At 42.3% G+C, this 27,970-nt stretch overlaps 3 protein-coding genes across 3 annotated transcripts; 1 reads left to right on the top strand and 2 right to left on the bottom strand.

The window, feature by feature from the left end:
• Positions 1–443: 443 nt before the first annotated feature.
• cdk5r2b (cyclin dependent kinase 5, regulatory subunit 2b (p39)) lies at positions 444–2,978 on the top strand. Its single transcript, XM_018741543.2, has one exon. The coding sequence runs from the start codon at positions 700–702 to the stop codon at positions 1,645–1,647; it is 948 nt and encodes a 315-aa protein (XP_018597059.1). The 5' UTR covers positions 444–699; the 3' UTR covers positions 1,648–2,978.
• A 12,064-nt stretch (positions 2,979–15,042) lies between these two features.
• On the bottom strand, positions 15,043–17,277 carry fev (FEV transcription factor, ETS family member). Its single transcript, XM_029256952.1, has 2 exons — positions 17,214–17,277; positions 15,043–15,718 (listed from the first exon to the last, which is right to left on the bottom strand). The coding sequence occupies exon 2, from the start codon at positions 15,657–15,659 to the stop codon at positions 15,123–15,125; it is 537 nt and encodes a 178-aa protein (XP_029112785.1). The 5' UTR covers positions 15,660–15,718; positions 17,214–17,277; the 3' UTR covers positions 15,043–15,122.
• A 6,441-nt stretch (positions 17,278–23,718) lies between these two features.
• Positions 23,719–25,829, bottom strand: cryba2b (crystallin, beta A2b). Its single transcript, XM_018741544.1, has 4 exons — positions 25,664–25,829; positions 24,784–24,925; positions 24,130–24,272; positions 23,719–23,881 (listed from the first exon to the last, which is right to left on the bottom strand). The coding sequence occupies exons 1-4, from the start codon at positions 25,825–25,827 to the stop codon at positions 23,734–23,736; spliced, it is 597 nt and encodes a 198-aa protein (XP_018597060.1). The 5' UTR covers positions 25,828–25,829; the 3' UTR covers positions 23,719–23,733.
• Between the last annotated feature and the right edge of the window lie 2,141 nt (positions 25,830–27,970).

Genomic DNA, 27,970 nt, shown 5'->3' with positions numbered 1-27,970 from the left:
CATCACACGGCAGCAAATGTTATGGTAAAAAACATCTATCATCCTATGCCATGGTAAGATAAAGCGTTAACGTTTAACTGACTGATTTTGCAGTATTTAGCATGTAACTCTCATGCACATAAAATGCTCTTGTACTCCACAGTGAACTGAATTAAATATAACATGCATATGCACGCCTCTTTAGTTTAACAACGGTTGCGGGTTCTGAAGACAGCGACCGAAAACGTACATTGACTCGTGCCTCTGGCTCTGTGCTCGAAACGAGACAAGTGCGTGACACTATAATTGAAAATCGTCGCGATTGGTCCATTCAACTGTCAGTCATTGGGGATCTTTAAGCGGGTTGGTTCACCAGACCGACTGAACGAACTAATCTCGGATTGTTTCTAGCCAGCCAGCAGCCAGCAGTCTGCGGGCCCCGCCCCTCGCCGGCGCTGCCCGAAGCTGCCGGTTCGCTGGATTCCCGCACAAAGGCTGGATGCGCAGGAGCCCCGGGCGCCGTTCGCAGGAATTTCGCTGCGTTCCTCCCGTCTGGTCGCTTTATCCTCCGGCTTCGGGTTCCTGCCGCGCTAAACCACAAATGGACCGGGGTCTTCTGCTGTGAGGGAGGAAGGGAAAGCGAGAGAAAAACGGGAGGCACGCCGCGAGGGGAGAAGACAGCGTTTGGGCACCGCGCGAAGAAGAGGCGAAGAGGCAGCGATGGGCACAGTGCTCTCCATATCGCCGACATTGAGGAAGGGGGGCGCTGTCGATGTCAAGACGGAGGGGCTCCATCCATCCGCTAATGGCAAGGTGGATAAAAGCCTTAAGAGGCAGCCAGTGCTGATACCAGCGCTCACATGGAAGAGACTGGTTGTTGCTTCGGCCAAGAAGAAGAGCGCCAAGAAGGTGAACCCGAGCAGCTCGGTGCCGCCGGCCGGCGACCCGGTCGAGCAGCTCAACAATGAAAACCTTAAGAAGTCGCAGCAGTCTGTTTCAGATCGGAAGGGGCACCGCGATCCGAAGCTGGGGCCGCTCGCCGTTCCGGTACCGACGGTTCCTGACCACAGTGCGGCGCCCAGTCAGACCCAGAATCAGAATGGGAAACAGCTGGGGTCGGTGCAGAAAAAGCCTAGTTCCCAGTCCGTCACCTCCCCGAGGCGCGTGGTCGTGCAGGCGTCCACCGGCGAGCTGCTGCGGTGTCTCAGCAAGTTCATATGTCGCAGGTGCTTCAAACTCAAAGAGCTGAGCCCCAACGAGATCATCCTGTGGTTCCGCAACGTGGACCGCTCCCTTCTGGTCCAGGGCTGGCAGGACCAGGGCTTCATCACCCCTGCCAACCTGGTGTTCGTGTACCTGCTGTGCAGGGAAGCGGTGACAGACGACATCGACAGCGAGTACGAACTCCAGGCCACCTTCCTGACCTGCCTCTACCTGGCGTACTCCTACATGGGCAACGAGATCTCGTACCCCCTGAAGCCCTTCCTGGTGGAGAGCAACAAGGAGTCCTTCTGGGAGCGCTCCCTGCGGGTCATCGACAACATGAGTGCCAAGATGCTGCAGATAAATTCGGATCCTCATTTCTTCACCGAGGTGTTCCAGGACCTCAAAAACGAAGGGGAGACGAGGGAAACGAGCATCAAAAGTGTGAACAGCCCGGAGCGCTAAACGAAATAAGCAGAGCAGTGTCGAGACGAGAAACGTAGAAATTAGAATGCATTTCTTCTTGCACCTGTTCTGGGAGGTGGCCGAACGCACGGGCTGCGCGGATGGAGGTGGATCAACATCACGCACTAGAGCCATTGAATCAATCCGAATTTTGAGTAACCCTTTTCATAAAATATTCTTTTTTTATGTTTTGACAGTGTGAAATACCCCGTGCTACTGTGAATCATAGTACACTGGGGGACAGGGGCAGAGGCGGATCGGTGAATGCATGCCTAAAGTGTTCTGATTTGTACCTTCATTGTGGCTGTCAAAAATGACCGTGTGGAGCAAGGTGACAGTGGAGACATGGAAATGTTAGCTAGTACGACAATGCTGTAACAGTGTATTTCCATATTTATTTCAAAATGCAACGAGGGCGGAAGCGGAGGAGCAGCAGCAGCACTATTATGATGTTGTGGGGCTAGGAGCTGTCCAGGGTTCTGACCACCGGCGCACATATTGCACTGTATGATGTCTAACCTCATAATAGCTGAACTATGAATGTGTATTTTTTCCGATGGCGACGAAATGTCACTGTATTATTCTACGTGCCAATTGTTATAGTACAGAACGTGTTGTTTTATATGGTACATTTGAAAATTATGTATATATATATATATATATATCCATATGTATATATATTAATAGCAGTGCTATCTTCCTTTCCTGCGATGGCATATGAATTTATTTTTTGACATCTGCAGGCTCCTATGAAGAGGCAGGAACCGAAGTCAACAAGCGTTTACGAAATGTTTATGAAAGTAAATGCTGCAGTCGTTTTGCTGTCATAGTCCACTAGTAGCCCGGCTAACCTGGCCACTCTTCTCATATGATGCTAGTTATGTCTTTTTCTTAATCAGGTTGTGTTTATTCGATCTGTGCTGGTATGTTTCAGAAGGACGCAACAGCGAGTGATTCTCTGTGCAACAATCGACAGATAGGTCGGGCTTCTCGGTGCGAATAATTATTTGTAAAATATATACGTATGTATGTGAGAGGAAGAGAGGGCCTCTGTGTGTGTGTGTGTGTGTGTGTGTGTGTGTGTGTGTGCGCGCGCGCGCGTGCGTGTGGGCAGGTGGGTGGATATGATTATGAGGCGCACTAACAAATCGAAACATGTCCAAATGTATTACTGGAACTTAAGTATCCGTGTTCTCTTGTGAATTCCATGTAACAAACACAGGATTATGTCACACAGCAAGTGCTCAAAATTACAGAAGTTCACTGGTCTGAAGCTATTATTTTAATTAAATCGCCGTAATTCCTGCCTGTTTCTTTTCATTTCCAATGAGGGAAGGGTCAATATTTTTTTTTTTTTTTTGGATAAATCAAATCAAAGGTAATTTATTGTGAATTTTGCTTTTTACTTGACTAGTATTGGAGCTTGTTATTGTGTGTGTACAGCGTAACAGGTTTTAATGCCAGAGGTAACATTTCCACTTATACAAGTCAATCATTTGTCCCGAATTACCTTCTCTTAATATTGATGTTACTTCTGATTTTATTGAAAAGTTATTATTTTCAGCAACAACCATGATATAATGTTCAAATTTTAATTGATATATGACACACTGATGATTCTGTGCAATAAAATGCTACCTTCTGTAATCGCTGGCCCCGGTGCTGAAGGAAAGTGACTAGTACATTTTCATCTTCTTCTAATCAGATCATGCTGTCAGTCTCCACCTGGTGACTATATTAAATTTCCTACAACGAGATAGTTGGGAGTACAGAACCTTGGCAACCTGAAAGTTATGTGAAATTGTTAATAAAACTAGCGAAAAACATAAATTTTAATATTTGGAGTTTGGATAAGCTGGGTGTCAGATATAAGTGCTTTACTTTTATTGCCCTCACCATTATTATTATTATTATTATTATTATTATTATTTAGCTTGAGGAACCTAAGGGCTGTGCATTATGAATATAGATGACTACATTGTGTGACTCATCACCTCGGTTACGGTGCACAGTTTTCCACGCACGAAACAGTGGCTCTCAATAAATCCCTCAGAATTTGTGAATTGGTGAATAAAGCACGTGGCCTGGGCGCTCTTGCAGTTGATTGGCTGGAATTTGGTGCAGTCTGTCAGAAGTGTGATTGTGACGAAGAGCTGCGGAGCCCCGCTGATCGCCCAGAAGAATGAATGTATGGCCCAAGACTGCAGACGCATTCTTTCTGTTACCATGGTAACCCTTCTTACATTTCTCAAAGTTGTTCACCCACGCTGAACGCGGGGTAGGGGCGTAATGCGACACCGCAGACGTACACTGTAAAACACACAGTTAAACCGTGCACACATTCAGCATTTTAAATAGCCTTGTGGAATATTCTTTTCATCTTCTCCTCCTCTTATGAAAAACGTGACACATACACACGACTGATCCAGAAGTATGTCAGTGCATGTTTTTCTGTTACTGGAGGCTAAAAAAATAGGTTGCCGAACATGTCAAAATCTGAAGCTTTTCACCATATTTTTGCTAAGAATTTCATGTCCACGGCCACAACTGCAGAGCAAGTAATGCACATGAGTCGTACTTATACCCTACCTGATTTTCTAACGTGCCTCTACTGGTCACAACTCAAACACAGTGCAGGGGGTATTATTTAGGCATTGTGCTGAAAATAACAAAGGAAAGCACACTGGAGGATTCTGTTGTAATGCTTCTGAAACCTCTGAAACAATGTGTGACAATCTGCAGTCACATTGTCAGTCCTTGAAAATACTGACTGTAAGTCAATATTCAGCTAAAATACAATAAAATCCACTAAAATATCCACAGGTCTGAGACCTTGTTCATATTTAGTGATATCTGACTCACCCCAACCTTGAAATTATGAGTTTTACTAGAGAGAAAGGGGAAAAGTTAAATATGACAGATCACTGTTGAGTACAATATATGACCTTACATTATTTTCATTTCCAAAACATGAAAAAAGGTTTGATGGCCTTTGTGATGTTTGCTGATTAATTACAACAATGGATGTTTACACGGCTGAAAAAGCTTTCCGCTGGAATATGAAGTTGCAATTAGTTTGGTGTGATTTCACAAAGAGTTACACGGTGGCACAGTGGGTAGCACTAGTGCCTCACAGCTCCTGGGCTGTGCGCTCGGACATGGGTTTCCCTCTACAGTGTAAAGATCCAAAGTCGAACCAAAATGTTTTGGGTGAATTGGTGACTCTAAATTGTGTGTGTGTGTGTGTGTGTGTGTGTGTGTGTGAGAGAGAGAGAGAGAGAGAGAGAGAGAGAGAGAGAGAGAGAGAGAGAGAGAGAAAGAGAGAGAGTGTGTGTGTGTACCTGGCCCCAGGATCTGTGTTTCCAGGATAGGCTCTGGATCATTGTTATCCTGCTGTGGATATGTATTGGGGGAAATGGACATAAAAATGACAGCGCAAACTTTACTGTCTACACAATATTTTAGTATCTGTCATCAGTTTAGCAGACACTCTTCTCTACCGACGTACATCTCATAGAAAATAGAATGTGTACGTTACATTAGCAGAAAGAGACACTTAGATGAAGATGCGTGATTCTTAAGTACAGTTACTTTTTTCACTTTCCACCATATGAACCAAGTTTTGTTTATGCTCTCTAAAAGTCACCAACCAAAAGGCAACCAGTTATTTGGACAGAACATAAAAATTATGTTTGCTCTTGTTCGAGCACTGAGTTAGTTAGAGTTTCCTCAGCTCACTCCACAGTCCTGAGCAGCAGGATGTCAGTCTGGAGGTTATTTCTGCACGACTGCATGCTGTTCATTCCAGTGACATGTGCAATTACTACTCACAGTCTGGGATTTGCAGTGTCGCTGCCATTACAAATAGCTTTTTTTTGACTAAAGAAAATTCATGGTTTTGACTTTAAGTAACATAAGACTGTTGCTGGACATAAAATATTATATTTATTAAGAAGGGCTCAAAAGATTGTCTGCAATCCAACCCATTCCCCAGCGTTAATTTTAGTCATGAAGAGCTGAAATATTTGTTTTTAAACGAAAAATGTGACATATATAGGTTAAATGTGTTATTTTTTCATGCTAAACTATTCCACAAGTTACAGTATTTCTTTTGAACTGTGAACTGTAACACATTTTCTATAGTACAGTAGTACATTACAATAGTACAATAGTACATTGTGCTGTACATTGTGGTAAAGTAGGACATGGATACTTCTTGGTCTTTTTCCCTGTCTTTTTGTTTATATTTTGATCCCTCAACCCATTTATTTAAAAAAGAACATTTCAAGGTTTGCGGGCCATGCCAGGAGGGAGTTGTCCGATATGTTAACCCCGCACACTATATACCAGCGAAATGGGACAATCCTGAGAGCGATTAAAGCTGTTTTCGTCCATCTCATATAACCGCAGACTAATCTGCCCTGCAAGATTAGTCCAAAAGTTGCTGCCAGCTCTAGTGTAAGAGACTCAGCTCCAGTTATAGAGGTGCCGTAATCATCTTATCCTCCCTCACCTACCATTAAGGGTTAGTAGGGGTAGTAGAGCCACCTGTTAGCGACCTGTTGTGCTTGCATATGTTTTCTTTGAGAGTTCAGATGGAGGAACAAGGACCATAATATACCAGCAATCACCAAAGTATATCAATACTTTTATTTTACACATCTGTACATGTTATTTATCGAAAAGCAATATAGTTGCATGTCTTATGATATAGATGTTTCGCTATGAAGCAAATAATAGGACAAAAGAGCAGTACAGCAATACAGTACATTACTGCATGTTGTGCTGCTTTTGTTGCTGCTTCATGGCAGGTTGTTGTTGCCTTGCAATGAAAAAGCCTGTTTTTGAAGCCCATCTACTGCTGTAGTGCCCTAGACAAGATACTTAGTCCGAAAACTTGCAGTGCATAAATGAGTTAAGTGATTGTTGTTAACTAAGTACTGTATATTATACTTAACAATGAAATTTATCTTGGACAAAAGTGTCAGCTATTTCATTTCTTCACTGTTACAGCCGAAAAACAAGTTCATTATTACTCTGACATTCTGGAAATATATCTTCACGTGAAATCGGTGAGGATGTCAGCACTTGCAATCCATATGCGTTTATGTGAGTGAAGAGAACGCACCTAAGCAGACCACAAAAAGAGCTTTCTTCACCACATGCTAACAAAAACAACACTTTTACAAAAGTGACCCACATACTAGGTGCTCATCTCTCAACTTATTCCTTGTAACCCATAAGAAAACAACAAGAAAAGCTGTGAATCATTCTTATTGGACAGAATTCCACTCTAAGCTGCAATTCAGATTTTTACAAAGAGGGTTAAAACATTTTCAGGTTAGGTATTCTTGTATTTATTCAGTTTATTAAAATGACAAACTGTTTGGGTGAAAGGTCACCAACAAAGGTGGTGGTCTGGACAGAATAGAAGCCCATCTTGAAGCTGAAGAGGAGAATTAAAAAATGCCAATGCCTTTTTGCAAAAAAAAAGAAAAAAAAAACTTTAAAGGACATTCAGAGTGTTAAAAAGAGAAGCATAGAAGGTGAATGTGATGAGCAGTCTACGGCATGTTCTTTACTCCGTCTCTCGGGTCTATGTGTAATTGATAGTTCTCTGCTGTGAGCCCACAGAGAGGAGCGATAAACAGCACCCAATGCACCGCACTTCATCACTGCACTGCTCTGATTCAAAGCTTTCATGGCTCCCTATGTGTCACTCCTATGTTCCCACCTGCAGGAGGATGCTTCATTACCCAGAAATCCCTTCTCCTTCCCAGTGTCTTTGACAGATTCCCCCAAATGTATAAAATTTTCATCACAATGACATCAGAATAAGAACATGCCGTGATGATTAGCTTTCTATTTTGGCTCCTTCGCACTTAATTTTCCTGCTTCACATGAGAAATGTACTTTTTTATTATTGGGGATTTTTTTAAATAATTGTCATTCCCTAACAACTGTGACAGTTCATCATAATTTCAAAATAACAAATGCATAAGATAAATATCTGACCATTTGCAAAGCTACACATGTAGATAAACACGTCTACAATATTGCTTGAACAGTAAAAATGAGAAGTTTAGGATTATTCCAAATACATTTTTAAAAGATACTATAAAAAAAGTCACAAGAAAAATGTGTTGTAATACTGAGCAGCAGCTCATCTCAAATGCTCAAAATATCTCAAAAATTAATATGCTGCTCTTAGGATCAGCAACTTTAATTTTAACACAAACTAGAGGTTTGCAGGGGTGTTTCACGTGTAATTAAAGTATTTTATCAGTCATACCGCCTTTTCTTACATTCTGCTTCTTTATGTGACATAAGGGTCTATCTTGCTCAACGTAACAATTAATCTGTATGAGGTTTTCGGTTGTTCGCCGAGCTTGGCGAACAACCGAACACCTCAACCATCAACCCGAGCTACGAAGACCACCTTTCTCTATTAATCTGTATAAATAACAAAGCAGGGAAGTAAGACTATTACCATTCTTGTAAACAACATTGGATAGCTCATATGAAACTGTCACACTGTTGAAATATTAAATGAATCAACAAAATGTCTATACCAGTTAGTAGAGTAAAACAAAAAGAGGGGACTCGTTTGCCTCACAGAAACCAATACATTGTGCGGTCAGTCAGATAGTGCGTCTGTGTGCGAGGAGAGAGTGTCGGTTGGGAATCGGAGCTAAACGGCGAGCAATCTGTGGAAAGAACACAAACAGCACAGTAAACCAGGTTCCTGTCAATCACACTAATAAGACCCTTGGTTTTCTGACTTGAGCTTAAACTTTTCAAATTGCCATTAACTTTGGCAACAAGTCAGCGGGATATCCTGCAATCTTATCAGAATGTTTCTGGATTTTAATATAACAGTAGTATTCACTTATGAACAATTTTACATGAACACAGCACGAGATGAGCTAAAAACGTGCAAAGTCTTCAAGCTTTCATTGGTATATTCTCACACATACCGGAAAAGAGACACCTGGTTGTGTAAGAGAAGTGCTCTTTGCTATTAGAGTGGATCACTTGCAGATTACCACTAATGTGCCGCTTCCTACTGGAAGGCAGTCTGCAGCAAGCTTTGTGTGAGCGTTTCGTAAGACGGATTTACCACAACGTACTTTTTCATCAGCTCTCTTCTTGGCTCCTGCTGATTGGTATGTGGAAAAGTCAGTGTCCAGTCCCTCTTTTGTCCTCAACATTTCTTTAGTTTTAGGTCAAAAAATGAGTCAATTTGATAGGGAAGGAGCGGGCAAAAAATTTAAGTTCTGCCTCATGTGCCCCTGGGTTTTTGTTGTTGAGAGTCAATTTCTTTCTCTAACGTTTCCCCAAAGGTAAGACTGGATGCAGCAATTTCCAACATTGCAGATCAAAAGCAAAAATAAAGCAATTAACATTTGGAAAATGTAGCGTGTCAGAAGACTGCCAGTTAAAAGTGTGAAATATTTGTGGGTAGGCTGATTTCTTTGCCCTGTGCTTCCAGGATAGGCTCTGAGCTACTGAATCCTGTGTTCTGCAAGAGGTTCTCAAGTGCAGATGGATGGTGAGTCATAATCATTTGCAACTGTGAAAGGTGTCCACACAGGGTCTGAATTTTGTCATTTCAAAAAATATTTATAATTCATTCTTGAGATTTTCATAACCAGTTCAATCCTGGCAGACAGTTAGGTGTCCTGAGAAAGGTGTATAAAACTCAATTCCGTATAACACGTTTAAAAATATATATGTTTAAATTTCATGCTAAAATAGTTGCATTTTCAAAGTTCATACAATACAGAGAGCTGATAGTTTAGTAGTCAGAGCTACTGCTTTTGGACCCAAAGACTGCAGGTTTGAATTCCACCTCCAGCTGTACTAGTGCTGAGTAAGGTACTTACCCTGAACTGCTCCAGTACAAAATTACCCTGCTGTATACATTTGAAAATAATGGTAAGTAGCATAACGGTGTAGGTTGTTTTGGGGAAAAGCATCCGCTAAAGGAATAAATGTACATGTACATGCAAAAGCATATAAATATACAAAAGCATAACATTACATGGTAAGAATGCTGCATACTCAACACTTGATGACTCAGCCACTGTCCTACACACCTTATGTTCTTCACACTAGATGTGAAAATAAAATATAAAATTAAGAAACTTTCATTTTTCCTGAAGACTTAACAACACTTCTGGCACCTTTCGTCCATTTCCACACCGGAACTGAGAAGCAGTATTGTACAGTACATCCTGGATGGATTAACATTTTCCACCCACCTGGTCAAACTTATAGCAGCTTCGATTGCATAACTCTCCTTAAATGCCGCTTCTCATCATGGCAAATATGTTGACACCGAATGAGAAATACTGCAAGAATTACACTGCTAAATGTACTGATTTCACAAAAGTAATGGCTGGTTTCTGCAGTTCAGCTGTACTTTTTCTTTTGCCGTTAGAGATAACGGAGCGTAACAAATCATAGATTCAAATTTACACACTTAAACTGGTCCTAGTGTGAAATGTGTGTGAGTACTCTTTAACTTGGGGCTCATATTTGTAATCATTGGCACCTATAATATTTGTTGATTGATTTTTTTAAAAATGTTTTTATTTATGATAAACTTCTGCACTGCACTCGTAGTTTTTTTTTTTTAAGCGTGACTGTGATGTGAAAAATTGACATATACGTTCTGTCTGTTTAGTTTTCAAGTTAATGCATTTTTCAAATCAAGTTTTAGTCAATAGTCAGTAACAGTTTATCTTATTGACAGATTCTTATAAACATCACCAGTGTCAAAAACCAAAGACCCCCAACAATGTATAAAGTTCAAGAATTAATTGAATCAGTTTCAACAAATGAAATGGTTTTTGAAATCACGTGCAATCAGCATCAAAGGTATTTATGAACATCACATAACTCCTGGCTCTCAGTCGCACAGGATGTCAGCAGGTCATTTGTTGCGATAAATGCAGATCGTGGAGCCAAGCCGAACTGTCTCACCAGGAAATGGTCCAGAGACTGTTGCCATAGCAGCCAGTGGTGCTGCTAGCAGAGAGCTTAATCACTGATGTCACTGCTCGAAGAGGCTGGGGGTGGAGGCGTCCCTGCTGAATTCAGAACTGTGAATCATGGGAGCACAATAGGAGAGCAAGGCCAAGAATCACTGCTATTTAACTATGTAAGAATATGATTTGTTTCAGGATAATGCACTTTCTTTACTGAATGTTATTACATTGATTCACTTAGCAGAGGCTTTTTCTCCAAAGCATCCATTCATCCATCCATCTTCCTCCGCTTACCCGGGACCGGGTCGCGGGGGCAGTAGTCTAAGCAGAGCCCCCCAGACTTCCCTCTCCCCGCAAACCTCCTCCAGCTCCTCTGGGGGAACCCCAAGGCGTTCCCAGGCCAGCCGGGAGACGTAGTCTCTCCAACGTGTCCTGGGTCTGCCCCGAGGCCTCCTCCCAGTGGGACAAGCCCGGAACACCTCCCCAGGGAGGCGTCCAGGAGGCATCCGGAACAGATGCCCGAGCCACCTCAACTGGCTCCTCTCGATGCGGAGGAGCAGCGGCTCTACTCCGAGCTCCTCCCGGGTGACCGAGCTCCTCACACTATCCCTAAGGGTGCGCCCAGCCACTCTGCGGAGGAAACTCATTTCTGCCGCTTGTATCCGCGATCTCATTCTTTCGGTCATGATTCAGAGTTCATGACCATAGGTGAGGGTAGGAACGTAGATCGACCGGTAAATTGAGAGCTTCGCCTTACGACTCAGCTCACTCTTCACCACAACAGACCGGTACAATGACCGCATTACTGCGGACGCCGCACCGATCCATCTGTCAACCTGCCGCTCCATTTTTCCCTCAATCGTGAACAAGACCCCGAGATACTTAAACTCCTCCACTTGAGGGAGCAACTCCCCCCTAACCTGGAGGGGGCAATCCACCTTTTTCCGACTGAGGACCATGGTCTCGGATTTGGAGGTGCTGATTCTCATCCCCGCCGCTTCGCACTCGGCTGCAAACCTCTCCAGTGCACGTTGTAAGTCTTGATTCGATGAAGCCAACAGGACCACATCGTCCGCAAAAAGCAGAGACGAGATCCTGCGGCCACCAAAACAGACACCCTCCGTTCCCTGCCTGCGCCTAGAAATTCTGTCCATGAAGATAATGAACAGAATCGGTGACAAAGGGCAGCCCTGGCGGAGTCCAACATGCTCCGGGAACAGGTCTGACTTAGTGCCGGCAATGCGAACCAAGCTCCTGCTCCGGTCATACAGGGAACGAACAGCCCGTAGCAACGAGCCCTGAACCCCATAATCCCGAAGTACCCCCCCACACTTTTTCTCCAAAGCAACCTACAATTATTTACACAGCTGGGTAATTTTACTGCAGCAATTTAGGGTAAGTACGTTGCTCAAAGGTACTAAAGCTGGAGGTGGAATTCAAACCTACAAAGGTCCAAGGGCAGTAACTGTAAGCGGTGGCATAGCAGTTAGAGCTGCTGCTTTTGGTGACCCAAAGGTCGCAGGTTCGAGTCCCACCTCCAGCTTTAGCAGCTTTACGCTTGCGCAAGGTACTCATCCTAAAATTACCCAGCGGTATAAATGGGTAAATAATTGCAACCTTCGCAATCTAAGTGATTTCTGCTAAGTGAATAAATGTAGGGGGGTGCGGTGGCGCAGTGGGTTGGACCGCAGTCCTGCTCTTCGATGGGTCTGGGGTTCAAGTACCGCTTGGGGTGCCTTGCGGCGGACTGGCGTCCCGTCCTGGGTGTGTCCCCTTCCCCCTCCGGCCTTGCGCCCTGTGTTGCCGGGTAGGCTCCGGTTCCCCGTGACCCCGTAAGGGACAAGCGGTTCTGAAAATGTGTGTGTGTGTGAATAAATGTAAGTGTGAACGCATGATGGATGAGTTTAAGGTGGAAAAACAACACGTGCGAACTCAGCAATAGCACGTGGGGGCGAATCCCAGTGTCAAGAAAGACTGTAGCGGGTAGAAACAGTAAACCGTGTTGTGGAAATTCAAAATTGGTGTGAGTGGAAATAATAGACACTGAGCGGATGTTCGCATGACTTGTAGCTGGAGCGCTGGGAACAGGCTTTTTCCCTCCGAGCCGCGACGCTGGAAGATGCTCGGAGCCCTTTGTCACTGCACCGCTCTCTCTGCCTCTCCTTTTTGTTGCTTTGTCTCACACTCCACCGGACCGATCGGCTGCAAGCTTCAGTGAGGGAAACGCCATGGCCCGGCCCATGGGCATCAGCTGTTTTGCTACCCGAACGAACGTAACAGGATCAAGAGTAACGTTTGCCTGCACCGCTTCTTTGCGTAGCCGTGTCGTGTGAAGACGAACATTCCGTCTCTCTTTTCTATTAGTCTATTAGCCCAAGCACAGCCTAAATACGACATTGTCATCGCCTTAATAATATATTCTGCTGGAATGTAGCTGTGGAAACTGTACCACATCACCAGGGGAGTAACAGCTCCTCGGAATTCGGGAGGACCGAAGGATATTTCAATAGAGCTCACAAGAGTTACACACACACACACACACACACACACACACACACACACACACACACAATCTCCACCTTCTTAACCTCGAGCGCGCAGAGAAAAGGGCATTTCGTTTGGCGCCATTTAGGGCGATTTCTTTGTAAACAGCGCCCTCGTGTGGCCAATGCCTGTACTTCTCCCTTGTTTCGTGACCCCCATAAAGTGAGTTGACGGCGAAATTACAGCGCTTTTACATGACTGACTTGGTTCTCCGCTCCCAGACCAACGCTATAGGAAGCTCTGTGCTAAACTGGATTTTCCACAAGAAGAAATCAGAAAATTACCTTTGAAGCTGCAAACAGAAGGAACGCACCTAACAGCTAATCTCCTTTATCATAATGTGATTTTAAACAAAATCATCAGCATCTTAATGACAAACAAACCCAGAATTGTGAAAGAAATAGAATGTGAAACAATATGGCAATTAAAAGAAGCATTTTTTTAACAAACATTTACAGACACATTTAAATCACCAAATACTTTTTCAGTAACCAAACAGAATTATAATCTCAAAAATATTAAAATTGTTAAATAAACACAGAAAAAGGAGATATCACACGACATCCAAATCAAATGTGTTCATATTTTACAAATATATGAATTATTGCAACGTAATCCATAATTCATTCTATTAATTGGCACACAATATTCCATATCATGTAAAACTACATACAATGTGAATTTCATTCCACGATGCATTCAGACAGAAGCAATAACGTTTATTTTTAATTCGGCATGTACACAGTGAGTACAGTCTTCGTATTCCGAAATATTTGCAAATACACACACATTTTCAGAACTGCTTGTCCCATACGGGGTCACAGGGAACCGGAGCCTACCCGGCAACAGAGGGCGTAAGGCCAGAGGGGGAAGGGGATACACCCAGGACGGGACGCCAGTCCGTCGCAAGGCACCCCAAGCGGGACTTGAACCCCAGACCCACCGGAGAGGAGGACCGTGGTCCAACCCACTGCGCCACCGCACCCCCTATTTGCAAATATTAAACCCATAAATTTAACAGAAAGTTAAAAATTATTTTGTGAATAGCTTTAAACCCCGTGCACTTAAAAATAAGTGCTTGGTGTTAAAAATAAGGAGGAAAGGGCTTTTTGAAAAACAACAATAACAAAGTAAGCTTTTCTTTAAACTGGACTCTCAGTTATTGTACATTCCTTTCTGGGGTTAAGTGTGTTTACGGAAGGAAAATGAAAGCGAAAGTGATAATAATTAATGAACGTATACAAACTGGCGGTCCCCGCTCAGAGATGCTGAAATGCAAAATGACATAGAGAGGGACACATTTTTCCCATTAGAAATAATGAGAAACCTTGTGCTTCTTAATGTGGATTAAGGACGTAATTAAAGGAGGAAACACGGGTACCAGTGGGGTTTTTTTTGTTTGTTTTGTTTTCTCAAAAGCACATCACCAAAAGAAAGAAGAATTTTAAAATAAAAAAAATATAGAATACGATTATTTCATAGTCGGTTTTGAATTGAATTGCGTCCCTCTGCGTGTCTAGCGACGTACCTGCCAGGTTAAAGCAAAACACTACGGATGATGCGGGACAGCGAGCGCGTCGCGCAACGAAGGAACCACCTGGGAAATAACAATGAACGGGCGATAAATAGCCGTCTATTCCTAGAGTACCGCCAGGGGGCGCCGCGTCCCAGCTGATTGTGAATATTCGCGGGTATCTCCCCCCCCCCCCCCAAATATATTTTTCCAGTTTGTCGTTGTTTCCGAAGTTCAGCGTGTGCATGAACGTGCAGTTTTGAAAGTAACAGGTGCACAAGCTACAAATGAACACAAATACCGACGACGACGAGATTGCGCGCTCAAACGACCCCGGGACGGGCTCGTGCGCGCGCAGCCGCGCCGCCGCGCCGCCACAGCGCGTGGGAGACGGACGCCGCTGCGGAGCCGAAGGCCGCCAGGGCTCAGTTGTAGTGGCCGTTGATGTTGTTGACGTTGCCGATGCCGTTGATGCCGTTGATGCCGTTGATGTTGTTCACGCAGCCGATGTGCGGCGCCGCAGCCGCCGCCGCCGCCGCCGCCGCCGCCGTCACGCTGCCGAAGGGCCCCGGCGGCTGCAGGTTGTGGCTGTGGTAGAGGCCGGGCGCCGAGCCGGCCCAGTAGGAGAAGCCGGAGGACGCGACCCCCGGGGCCACCAGGTTGAGCTTGGAGATGCCCGAGAAGGGCAGCGGCGCGAAGTTGCCCTGCAGCTTGTAGAGCGCGTGCTCGGCCGAGGACGGGTGGCACACCTGCGCCAGGCCGTGGAAGTCGAACTTGTAGGCGTAGCGCTTGCCGTGCACCTTCGTCATGATGTTCTTGTCGTAGTAGTAGCGCAGCGCGCGGCTCAGCTTGTCGTAGTTCATGTTGGGTTTGCTCTTGCGCTCGCCCCAGCGGCGCGCCACCTCGTCCGGGTCGATGAGCTTGAACTCGCCGTTGGTTCCCTCCCACGCGATGCACGACATGTTGGAGCTGTCCGACAGCAGCTCGAGCAGGAACTGCCACAGCTGGATCTGCCCGCTGCCTGCGCGGGGGGGTCACGGAGAGCTGCGCGTGAGCGTGCGTGGCGCGTCGGGCGGAGAACGCAACGCTCGAGTCGGAAAGGCGGCGGGCGGAAAAGCGCGCGCTCGGGGCCGCCACGTGTCCCGTTCGCGGCGCGGTGCCGCCGGACGGACGACGAGTCCGCTGTTAGTAGCGCGAAAAAAACGTGGCGCGCTCAGCAGAAGAGCCGAAATCGAAAGCGCGAGGTGCGAGGTGTGTGTTTTTTTTTTTTTTTCTGTGATAAGGACTTTTTTCTCATGACTCGGGCTGTATTTTAACAACGTAACAACAACAGCAACAAAACAACAACAACAACAATAATAATAATAATAATAATAATAATAATACATGGGTTTGTAAAATAACAAGCCCGACTCTTCAGCTATGTTCATCCTCGACTATTTAAATCCTTTGGACGTCTTACAATTAACATGCATAATATCTTTGTGTGAAACATTCAATTACACTCTCCATAAGTTTTATTGTATATGCTATGGGCATTACGACTTTTTCCAGAGAAATATGTATGTACAAATAATAATTAATAATGAATTTTAAACAAACACGCCGGCAATTCTGATCAAACGTGCACTTCTCTGTTAAAATATGTTATTTATTTATTCTGTAATTGTGTGTCAGCTGTGGTTGTTGTCTGTAAATACTGGAAGCATCTAGAACCATAGCAAATTCACTAGGCCAAAAAAACTCATTCTGATTCTGAAATAATAAATAAAAGATACTACTGAAAACAATAATTGATACAGTACCAATCACTTTGAAATCGGAAGCATTCGGGGATGCCGTGCTTTTATAATAATTGCAAATATTATATAGATAGTTAACGCGTCGCAGGGAAACGCGCTCCTTCGTTATGTGTGTGCTCGTGAACATCAAAATGTTGTGTAGACTAAACCCAAGGAAAAGTGTCGGTCGTGTACAGGTTTCTGTGCTGTAAGGTTTTCCCCAAAATGTGTTACTTTTTTCTGTTTTTGCCCAATCCAGCAGAGCAAGATTTGTAAAGGCCGGGTTCTATGTCATGTAATAATTAAACTTTCGTCTTATTTTAAATGCCCTTCTTTAATAATTACATTTAAAATATTAAATAAAACATGGTAAGTAACAGCGTTAACACGGCTCCGCGATTGGACGTTACAGTGTAAAAATCCGTCATATGCAATGGATGCACTGTAAGTAATCTTCATATAACCCCGTGCTCTCTTTCATATATAGAATATTTGCCAATTGTTAACACCTGATAATTTATATTATATGAATTTATTTTTAAATACATATTTTTGATTACTTACATGTCATGAAATACCCATTAAAATGTATAAATAATGTAATGTCAATATGCGGTTTTTCTTGTCTGAAGTAAACATGTAAAATAACGTTTTTTTTTTTTTTTTGTCCGTATAATTTTGTTTGTATCGATTACTCCCCGACTTGTGACTTTTCGGGTAAAAAAGTGCACTTACCTTTCTGTACTCCAGCATTAATAGGATTCCACGATGAACCTTTACCTTCTTTCAAAAAATTGTCGGCCGGATCTGAAACGAACATGATTAGAAATATTCATCTTGAAACGTACCGGTTACTACGTTAAATGCGAAAAATTAATTTATATTCAAAATATCTATAATCAGCATCCTTTCCCATGAGCATACAATATTTTGAGATGGAAAACAGTATAGCCTATGTATAATCAGTGTTATTCCTCTTTTCTAAATGCTAAAAAATTTAGAAGTGCATTCTTGCTGTATAATACTAGTTTCTATCGCTTGTGTCAGAGGTTTTTTTATGGATTTGCCATTTTCCCTCTGGAGCTTCAGCGCTGAAGTCAGGAAACGCGTTCAGGAAGAAGGAAATCCGATTTCCGACAAAAGATGAGAGGTGTTCCACTGTGGGACTGAAAAGGCTAAACGATCATCCGCACGAGGCATCCCCATCATCTCAAGGCTAACGCTTTCTTCCTTAGTTATACAGATATTTAGAGCATAATTTCCGATTTTACCCACAAGGAACGTCTACCTGAAAGATACATGTTAAACATAAGGTTTCCTCCGCCGGTCTGTTTCATTGTAGTGCTTTGATCAGAAAAGGGCTCACTTTCATTCGGGGCGACGATTTTTATTAAACTTTATCTCAAAACTATGATCTGGAATAAATGTGAAACAGATTGAAGTTTCCAGGCAACAGTCTGGAGCCCCCATCTCTGAGACAATATTCAGACAGCAATTTCCTCTGCTGCATTGCTTTAATTAAAAGAGCAATTTACCTCTGTCATCCTTCCCTGTCTCCACAATAAAAAAGGGGGCCTGATAGAAATTCGGCTTTATCAATCCACTATCGGGGTTTAATAAAGTTTCCGCGTTAAGATCAGAGTTTCTATGGAGCATTGGAGTGTTTGACATGGAAACCCGTTCAGATCCGCTCGGTTTTCCGCCTGTTTAACTCTTTGCAAACAAAATCGTCTGCCTATGATTGGAATAGAGTATTTACCTTCAGATTCATGCTCCAGCAGGTCTTGGAAAACAAGGACATTGCGGCCCTAGCCTGGTGCTTCGGGTTGGCTGCCGCCGTCTTGAAAGCATAGCGGTGATATATATATAAATATATATATATATATATATCAGTGATCGATAAGGGTTTCTGGTCGACAGGTAGAAAGCAGAAAATGTGTCGGTGACGTCACAGTTCCTTATTTCTGAAAAGAAAAGAGCGCAACCCGAGAATATAACATAATAGAGCGGAGGCCACATATTGAGGACGCACTTCAGCGCTCTACGGCCGGCCCACGCCGTTATAAAAGGCTTCCTTTTATTTTATTATTTTTTTATTGTGCGCGGAGGTCATGTTCATGATGGCAAAAAAGCCGTAAAAGTGTTCAAGTCTTGAAGATGTTAATGTGACGTAAACCCGATGGGTTAACATCGTTGTTAAAAAAAAAAAAAACGCCCTGATACTGTGGTAAGTTGACTACAATAGAAACGTTTTGAAGATTATTTCGAATAAATTACACAGTCTAGAGAAATAAAGTGGACACTCTGTTAAGCAGTATACGATAATATTGTTCGTTTTCCAAGCTTTTTATACTTACTACACTTGTGCTTCCAAACAGCACATGCGACTGAAGCGCAACTTGCTTAACGGGTTTGATGCGTTAAGTAATACTTATATCATAATACTCGATTTTTGGGTGATGCTTCAAGCCCGGAACAGTATATTATACTGTATATTAAATTAATTCAGAATATGTAATACACTGGCTATCCGTCAGAGGTGTACCCTGCACAAGCAATGAATGAATGAGTACAAATGTATAATACGCCGGGATGGACAAGTGATGCGAAACTGGAATATAATGAAGTGATTTGTTCTAAATAAAAGGTACTGCGTTATGCGGAAATGGGCAACTGAGCCCTAAAATGGAAACACCACCAGGGGTTTGTTTGAAAAAGTTTCAAATATAATGGCCACCAAAATCATGATAAAGAGAGTTATAATAAAGACATTGCTCTTTCTCCAATCCTCCCATTGTATCTGGAAACATTTTTGGAAATGTACACTATATATTTTCGGTATTTTATACGCTACCTTCAAGCACGAGCTGGTACTGTGGTGGTTTTGCCATCAATATTAAAATTTAAATTAATTTGAGGTTTCAAGACACAGTTTGAACGGGGCATTACGGCTGTACAAGAGTGCGGGAAAATATAAATAGCTTTTATTCTATTAAATTTTCATGGCCGTTTCGTACTATCTGCAAAGATGTAGGTTAATATAACGTTGTTGTGATAAGAACAAAAACTAAACCCAGATCTGTCAACTGAGACTCCGTCGGTGACGTCACGGCAATACGCACTGGAGCCGCACGAGACGCCGTCACGTGATTCATGATGTCTCTTAACCAACTGAAAAACTAACACTCTTTTGAGGTCATATGTGCTTGTACATATTTGTTTTATTAACAGGTAGGCTACATCTGTGGCCAAACGAAAGCAGTTTGTTAACCATTTAAAAATCCTTTTCGAAGCATTTCAGCATTTCATTTCTTACAGCATTGAATTCGAAACAGATCTTTTCAAATACAAAAAAAAAAAAAAATCACTTCTTCTCTGCATTTTATTTTTAAACACATTTTATAAAACTGGGATACTGAAACGTGGGCTTGTGTCGGGTTACCGAATTATACGTGATTTCTCGCTTTAGGAATTGCTAACCTAGCCTGTTACTTCAAGCTCGGTGTTGGATTTATATATGGAGCCCAATAATAATATGATCACACATTATTAGACCAGAATTGATGAAATGTAAGCAATGGCGGTCCAACCGGTCCTTTTCTCCGACAGTGGGCTGTCAGCACGTTCTGCGAATGACATTACGTGGAATGCATCTCGGTTTTACCATTCTATTTTGCTCACAAAAAACTACAGCAACACCACCTAAGATTTGAAATGTATTATTTCTTAAAATAATAACAGTGATAATTATAATTAACATAACATCAGAAACTGACCCTGCCCAAAGTAATCGATGGATAAAAGTGAATAGTAATAAAAAAGATGCCTGCTAACGTGTATTTGTGCCAAGCACAGAAACACCACTGAATGACCAAGTGATCACTACTAACACATAATCACAATCTGCGCAATACATACCATAATTGGAAAAATTCTGTTTTGTGTTCCCACATCCAGGTGATACTAACATAAAAATATGTATTAAGATATTTCACTGGCAATATTACCTCATCGGTCTTTGTGTTCTTAGCACGAACAGACTCAAGATAAAGGTGCTGGGGAGATAAGGCCGAGTTGTAATATGACTTCTCTTTAAATATTATTAAACTCTTATCTCTTGAACACAACACAGAGGTATACATGAGCTATGCTATTTTTACTTCTCGTCCAGTGCTGCTGAGTGAAATATTGAAGGCAGATGAAAGGATTTAACTAAAAAGCAACTCGGATTTGTATACATGTACTCACAGGAGTCCTACAGAGTATATTATTATTATTATTATTATTATTATTATTATTATTATTATTATCATCATTATTATTATTATTATTATTATTATTATCATTTAGGTGACTAAGTGTGTCAATCAGTTTTATAGGGATTGACTGACCAGGGTAATTCTTGATGGAGAAATTCATTTAATAGAGTTGAAGGCATCCATAATGTACCTTTATTCCCTGCTCGTGTTTGCTGATCTGATGAGTGGTTTCCAGCGTTCCAGACTTGCTTTAGCTGCCTGAGTCTTTAAACAGGTCGCAGGCAACTTAAAACAAGCCTAGAACTCAGGACAACGTTGCAGTGCTGTAATGTGACACCATCCCCGACGGCAATGTGCGCCACGCTCCTCCAGTCAGTCCCCAAGGCACTTTGACAGCGCTAATGCCCGACTCGTGAAGCTCCTCTCTGCCCCTCAGTCAGCTCCACAAAACACAATAACTTACTTTCTCAAAAATGTTTACGTGCCGTGGCCGTTATGTGACTTTTCGAGTCCCCATTATGTCTAAGAGGCACGTAGGGATTATTACCAAATCAGTGTCACGTCACTACAAAGGATACTCACATGATGATGCCCCATAACATTTACATGGTGACAGTTTACTGCGACAGTAGAAACGTCCCTCGAAATTCCTCTCCAGCAGATGTAATCAGCATCTTCAGGACGGAATCCAGCTTCTAAACCCTTAACAAATTGTGCTTCCGTGTTTATAAACAAGCATGTCAATAGTCATATTTTATTAATTTCTTTCACGTTGTAGTTGTTTCCTGTCTCGCTGGCTGTAAATGGTTTAACTTACCTCTTGTCCGTCGGGTTTAAAATTAGATTCAGATTTGTTAAAACCCTTCCCTGCCATCCAGCCAGCAACCCCAGTCCCAGCACTGCTGCTTTGCACCTGTATACATCAGCTGGGGAGAAAAAAGTCTATTTGTGAAAGGTGTGTGTTGGCTGAACGTTTATAAGGAGATCCTGGACTGGGTGTGTGAGTGTGTTTTGTCAGTTTGTCACAGGCGTACAGGTTCCAAGTGAACTGTGGCTGAAGTGTGGGTTAAGAAGGCAGTCAGGGAACACAGGGACGGAGGAGCTCCTTCGCACGCGTGCGCGCGCACGCACACCAACACACGCGCGCCTGCGCGGATTCGCAGCAGGATGTTCCAAGTGAACCTGGACACTCATTAACGGACCCTACCTACCTACCTACCACACCTGAAACGGGCCCAAAAACGAAAGGAACGCACGTCACGTGTTCTTGCTTTTGCCCAGGACGATTTTACGATGTTAGATCATTTGCTCCAATGATTTACATATTCCCACAATTTGGGATTCTGACGTATCAGTTCAAGTGCGGGATTTATTATTTCGAATTCGAATCCGCATTTTGTAAGATTGCAGTGCGACGGCTCTAAACGTTGCCTTACTTGTAATGCGTTCGCACTGATATTCTGTACAAGCTCTCTTTTGTTTCTTTGAGATGTTCCTCGCTTTGGAGAAAACTCGTCTGCTAAATGAATAAATGTAAATGTAAGTTCTTATCTCACGCGACTGTAGCCTTGCTTTTCTATTTATTTCCGGCTTATTTGAAAAATTTCCATACCGTTAATAACCCTGCATTGTATGTGCCATGTAATTGTTTTTGGAGAGGCAATGGATTTATTGAACTGAATGACTTTCATGAAATGGTACGTAAGAAGGAACGTGATGACATGAGAGATTTTGAAGGTCTGAAAGACTTGATGATGAAGGCAAATGTGAAAGGGCAGTAGATGGTGTAGTGTTTAGGGCAATGGCCTTATACGCCTCTACCTTCAGTTGATACAGTAAGAATACTCTGCTGCATAAATGGAGCAGTTACTGCAAAGTTACCTCCATACATCATCAATAACCAGTGGTCCCACGCAAGGTCGTGGTAGTCCAAGCCAGTGGTCTCAGAAACACAGGGCCAGATGAAAGGTACACTGTGGATGGGACACCAGTCCACTACAGGACAGCCGCACACTGAGTGCATTTTGGAGTCACCAGTTCACCTGAAACACATGTCTTTGGACTGTGGGAGGAAACCCCCATGAACATCATGCAATCTGCACATAGGGTGAGTCGGATGCGAAACCATCTACAGTATAATACAGTATAATTTTATAAGTCTCCTTGGACAAAGGCCTCAGATAAATAGGACTTAGTAGTTAAAAAATATGGAGGAGTTGTGATGTTGTACATTTGACTGCAACGAGTTCAGTACCATGGACAGCTGTTATCACCCCTTCAAAAAAAGCATCTGTAAACCTCCAGAAATAGTTAATTTGCTGGAAGGTTTTACTAATAAACTTACCATTAATGAAGTGAATAAATCATTCACCATTCCAAATAGGATTAAATTATTTTCCAATAGAAATGACAGTTAAGTATGGAAACTATAGTAAGCAAATATACAGTATCCCTATATTTTTATATCTGAGGGTTTCTTTTTCTCTTTAATCGTGTATTGTCAATTTTAAGTAATTATAGCAGAAGTAGTTGATGCAATTCTTGTGCAAAGCCATATAGAGCAACATCAAATAGCAGAAACAACTGCAGCTGTGAATAGGTGCTCGTGTTTATTGGAAGTAAGATACAGGAAAATACATCTTATTCCTAACATAAAAAAGCTATGTTGAGTTTATTTTTCATAGCTGAATACTTTACCAATAGTATGATCATTCCTTTGATCATGTCTTAATACAAAAGATAACCCTATCTATGAATACTAAAACTTAAATATTGAAATGCATCCATTAGCAAAGAAAGTAAAATTAAGTATTAGACAGTAGTGGGTGTTTTATTAAGGAATTTTCCACAAGCTGTCACTGTAAATTTTAACCTGCAATGGAGGTAACTTTTAAAAAGCAAGGAATGGTCAGGAGCACTCTTGTCCGTCATTTGAATAAAGCCTTTATTGCCTACTTTATCACATATCATGCCACCTGAGGTACATAAGAGGAGACTTATTGCTGAATCCTGCGAATAGACTGGATCTGGTGGGTATGGGCCTGGGTGCTGTACTCGTTGTAGTTTCTGTACTCTCCCTCACGCCTGTCTCTCTCCAGGATATACTGGTATCCACGGTAACCAGGGAACTGGTAAGCCACCCAGCTGTTCAAAAGAGAGGCAGAGAGTGATCGCACATGGATAAGTAAAGTTAGCTGTTGACCATCACAGTGTCTGCTGCTTTTTTTCTCAATTTTGGATTTTGGTTGTTCACACAGCGTCTTGAAATGAAGCATCTGAGCTTCTAATTACCGCAATTACGGGCCTCTCACACTGTAGGGCTGCAACTTTCTACCTAATGACTGGTATGAAGAATTTGGGGCAGGCGTCTAGTGGGTAAAAGCGTGACTTACGCTCCAGAATTGACTTTGATGGACGGGACCTCCTTGCTGCACCAGCCCATAGCCTGCAGAGAAGGGTAGTCATCGCAGATCTCGAACTTGCGTCCCTGGAGGTCGTTGCACTCGTAGAGGGTCACCTTGCTGTCACTGTGGTTCTGTTGGGGGAGTTGAATTATCTTGATGTCTTTGTCAATAAAAACAAAACCAATATTTGTGTACTCAATTGTCCTTAATGTATCCTATATTGGACCAGATAATTGTTTCATTAACAATTTCAATTATTATTCTTTTTCAGCAAAATAACAATTACATGCAGCCTATATTTTTTTCTACCTGAGTTATGATATCAGTAAGTGTTACTGATAGATTTAAAGGTTAAAATGTATCTGCTTTGGCTCTGACAACCTGAAGCAAAACAAATTACTATTTCTCAGAAGACTAGATGAGGTTGTTACAGTATTATTACTTGACCGATAATTTTTGTTCAAAGCCAATCACAACATCACCAGTTGATACAGCAGGACACTTTACTGGAGCTTTTCAGGTTAATTACCTAGCTCAAGCATACCCTAGTTGGACTTGAATGAGCCAGAACAAAATTTCAAGTCCATGTCCTTTGTCACTCTTCTGCCTTCTGCACCACTACTTTTTTCAAATAGAACTTACAGCACATTTAATTGGTCTGAAGGACAGCAGATGCTCTGTCCTGTAGCCGCTGTTTCCACTCCAGGCTTCATAGCGTGGGTAGTCTCCCTTCTCCAGAATAAACTGCTGACCCTGGTACTCAGGGTACTCGAACCCTACGAAGCTGGAAGTGCGTGAAAGGTGCAGAGTGAGAAAAATAGAGTGATAGAGAGAAAGTCAACATGACAGGTAAATGGAGCACAGCGACCCAAAACAGGAAGGTTTAGATCACAATGCCAAGAGAAAACTTTATACTGGCTGCCACTGTGATGCTCTATAAACCTATTATGGGTCATTAGTTTCATCATTGTTCAGACCAAGTTGTTTTCTGCCTAAGGAAATTCAGTTAGTGTCCAACAAATTGTCTGTGGGTCGAGAATTAGCCATTCACTCAATGTTCATGTAAACGAGACATCTATTCCACCCTTACTCTACATGTAAATCTTCATAGCCATATAATATACACTTCAAGGTAAGGATGTGTTTACAAACTGACTATATTTACAAAAGAACAGGCCTGTTACCTGTCTTGTATTCATATTACAGATGTATTTCAGTTTAAGCACTCACCTGCAGCTTTGCGTATTTAGTAATTTCAAAAAATGCTGCTTAGAATGATCATGTGTAATTGTTTAATTGTATTTTATAATATATTCAGCAATTATGTTCTTCATAACTATTTTCCTAGGTATTATGTTTTTCATATTTCAAAGTACAAATGATTTGCCCCAGAAGTATATGTTACTCCGTGCAATTTTAGTACGTGTACTACTATTACTACTAGTAATAATAATAATAATAATAATAATAATAATAACCCATATAAACCGGGCTGGGGTAAATCCCCAACTGAAAGACTTACGCGCCGTTCTCAACCTTGATGGAGCGGATCTTGCGGAAGCCCCTCTCCATGATGTTCCGGCACTCCTGCATGAACTCGCAGCGCTTGCCCTGGAAGTTCTCCTCCTCCCAGACAGTTATCCTGAACTGCCCCATCTGCTCCATCTGCATCTGCTGAGTGGTCATGGTTGCTGCTGCCACTGCTTGCCCTGCTTGGATGAGGGTGACAGGGGAAACGTCAGACACAGAGCGCAACCCTCAGCCCCCAGGCACTGCTTCCAGGTCTGGTGTTGGTCTGCAGGGTGAGGAATGACGGAACGTTTAATCAGCACTGAAAGAGATCATCTGATCCCACAGGGATCCTGTGCTACCGAATGAACTCTCTCAGTGTCAAATCTGTTCATTTGTTTTTTCATTGTGTTCTCCCTTATGAGGTGTAATCTCTGTATTTTCTAATTTACAGTAATCACTTTTTTATTTTGGATTCTGCTGCAGTAGGGCAATACTTACGTACCACGGTGGGACAGATCCAGTAATATCAGTGTCAGGCACCAGCCTCGCTTCTATGTATTTATAGTCCAGCGCTCCATGTTTAGTGCCGAATTCGCACAAGCTCTGCGCACTCAGCAGTGCTCGTCTGAAAGGCCGTATTAGTGCGCACCATTGTAGGGGCTCACGGCCCCTATTGTCAGGCGAGTTCAGTTTCTCTGACTCATCAAAACGGCAGCCCGAGCCCTGCGCCCAGCCACTGGTGTGCCACAATGGCAACGTACTGACGCGACAGTTTGATTGGAAAAGGGAGATAATGGCGGCATTCTCCGAGATTAGGAGAACAGGGTCAGACCTGAAGGCTGGAAATGGTACAAATGTAAAGTAGGAATGCTTGAGACAGCGTACCGTGCAAAAACTGTCTGAAATTACCTGGGCTTTTTTTAAAAATTTTATTTTGATGTATGGATGAGTGACCCATTGTAAGTAGAGTATCTAGCAGTGTAAGTCACCTTGGTGAATAAGGTGTGTGGGCTCATAACGCTACATAGTATCCATCGGAAGTTGCTTTGGAGAAAAGTGTCTGCTAAATAAATAAATGTAAATGTAAATGTAAAACAGAGCAACATGTCAATATCCAGCGCCAATATAGTGCCTTGTTGCTCTCCGCTGAAGACTGACACCATACTAAAGAAATATGGCTTCCTAAATTAATTTTGTTTTGTTTCCAGATATACATTTACACTACTTTCCTTCAGAATTTCCTTGCAGATTATACACATTTTGTTTATTTTTTTATACCGAATAGTATTATGATTACTGGATCTTAGTATAATTTGCTGGGAAAGATAATTACAAATGTAGATTACAGATAGTTGGTTGTTTAACTGCAATAAAATGAAACGTTTGGCATTTTATTGATTAAAGTGTCTTTAATTTTTGTAATTTCATGCTAACTGACCACTTCAACCCTGCATTAAGATAAATAGTTATCAGTAATGAATGAATGAATGATAATTAATGTAGTTGTATAGGTCTGATTTTAATTTTCCTCTTCTTTTCTAATCGCAGTATGATCTTTTCTCACAGGGGTAGTGGTTGCCTCAAAAATATGCATTTTGGTTGGTTTGTCTCTTAGTTGAATTTCTTGTGCACACCAAGTATTTCCAGCATGTTCAGAGACTTGTAAAGTGTCAGGTTTGTAATTATGTTGTATGCATTTCACCAAGTGCACTGAAGGAAATAAAGGGAAACCATTGTAAAGGCGTCCTGTCGAGAAGCCTGTGGCTTTTCTAGGTGGCCCTACTGACCTTTTTTGTGCACTTTGTACAACGAGCAATAGAGACAAAGGAGCAAAAGAGATTGTACCATGATACCCACCAAACACAACGCACAATAGCGTAAAAGAAGCTTTCAGAGCAGGACATTTAACAGAACATGCAAAAGCATAAGTGCCCAAGCCTAATTTCTGAATAAAAATATGGTAAGTGACAAGTTTCTCAATGGTGTCTTCCGGTTGCTGTAGTGAGAAGAGATGGCCATGCCTTCGTGGCTCTCTGTGTAAAGTCCTGCCTCAGGTGACATCTTGTGGTACCATGCTTTACTACAAGAGCAAGAGAAAGCTTTCTGAACAGTTACACACATGTGCAATGTTACACACAACCCTTCACCTGAGGTTTTACATCCCTTTACAGTTTTTTTTTTTCTGAAGATCAATCAAAACTTTGATGCCTTTATAAGTAAAAGAATGTGAAATTGTACCACGTCCCATCTTTAATAATGTGTTTTTTAAAGTACATTTCAGTCCATTTCTGGGAGGGATTGTTTTCTATAGTTTGAG

Source organism: Scleropages formosus, chromosome 12 (genome assembly GCF_900964775.1).
Source record: "Scleropages formosus chromosome 12, fSclFor1.1, whole genome shotgun sequence".
NCBI lineage: Eukaryota > Metazoa > Chordata > Actinopteri > Osteoglossiformes > Osteoglossidae > Scleropages > Scleropages formosus.
This window is presented reverse-complemented; position numbering and strand designations above follow the sequence as displayed.

Coding starts and splice junctions, on each gene's coding strand:
- cdk5r2b (XM_018741543.2), top strand. CDS start 700: ATGGGCACAGTGCTCTCCATATCGCCGACATTGAGGAAGGGGGGCGCT.
- cryba2b (XM_018741544.1), bottom strand. CDS start 25,827: ATGACCACTCAGCAGATGCAGATGGAGCAGATGGGGCAGTTCAGGATA. Junction 24,273..24,783: donor TCAGACCAATTAAATGTGCT/GTAAGTTCTATT, acceptor CTCCCCCAACAG/AACCACAGTGACAGCAAGGT. Junction 23,882..24,129: donor ATCAAAGTCAATTCTGGAGC/GTAAGTCACGCT, acceptor TCTTTTGAACAG/CTGGGTGGCTTACCAGTTCC.
- fev (XM_029256952.1), bottom strand. CDS start 15,659: ATGTCGTGCATCGCGTGGGAGGGAACCAACGGCGAGTTCAAGCTCATC.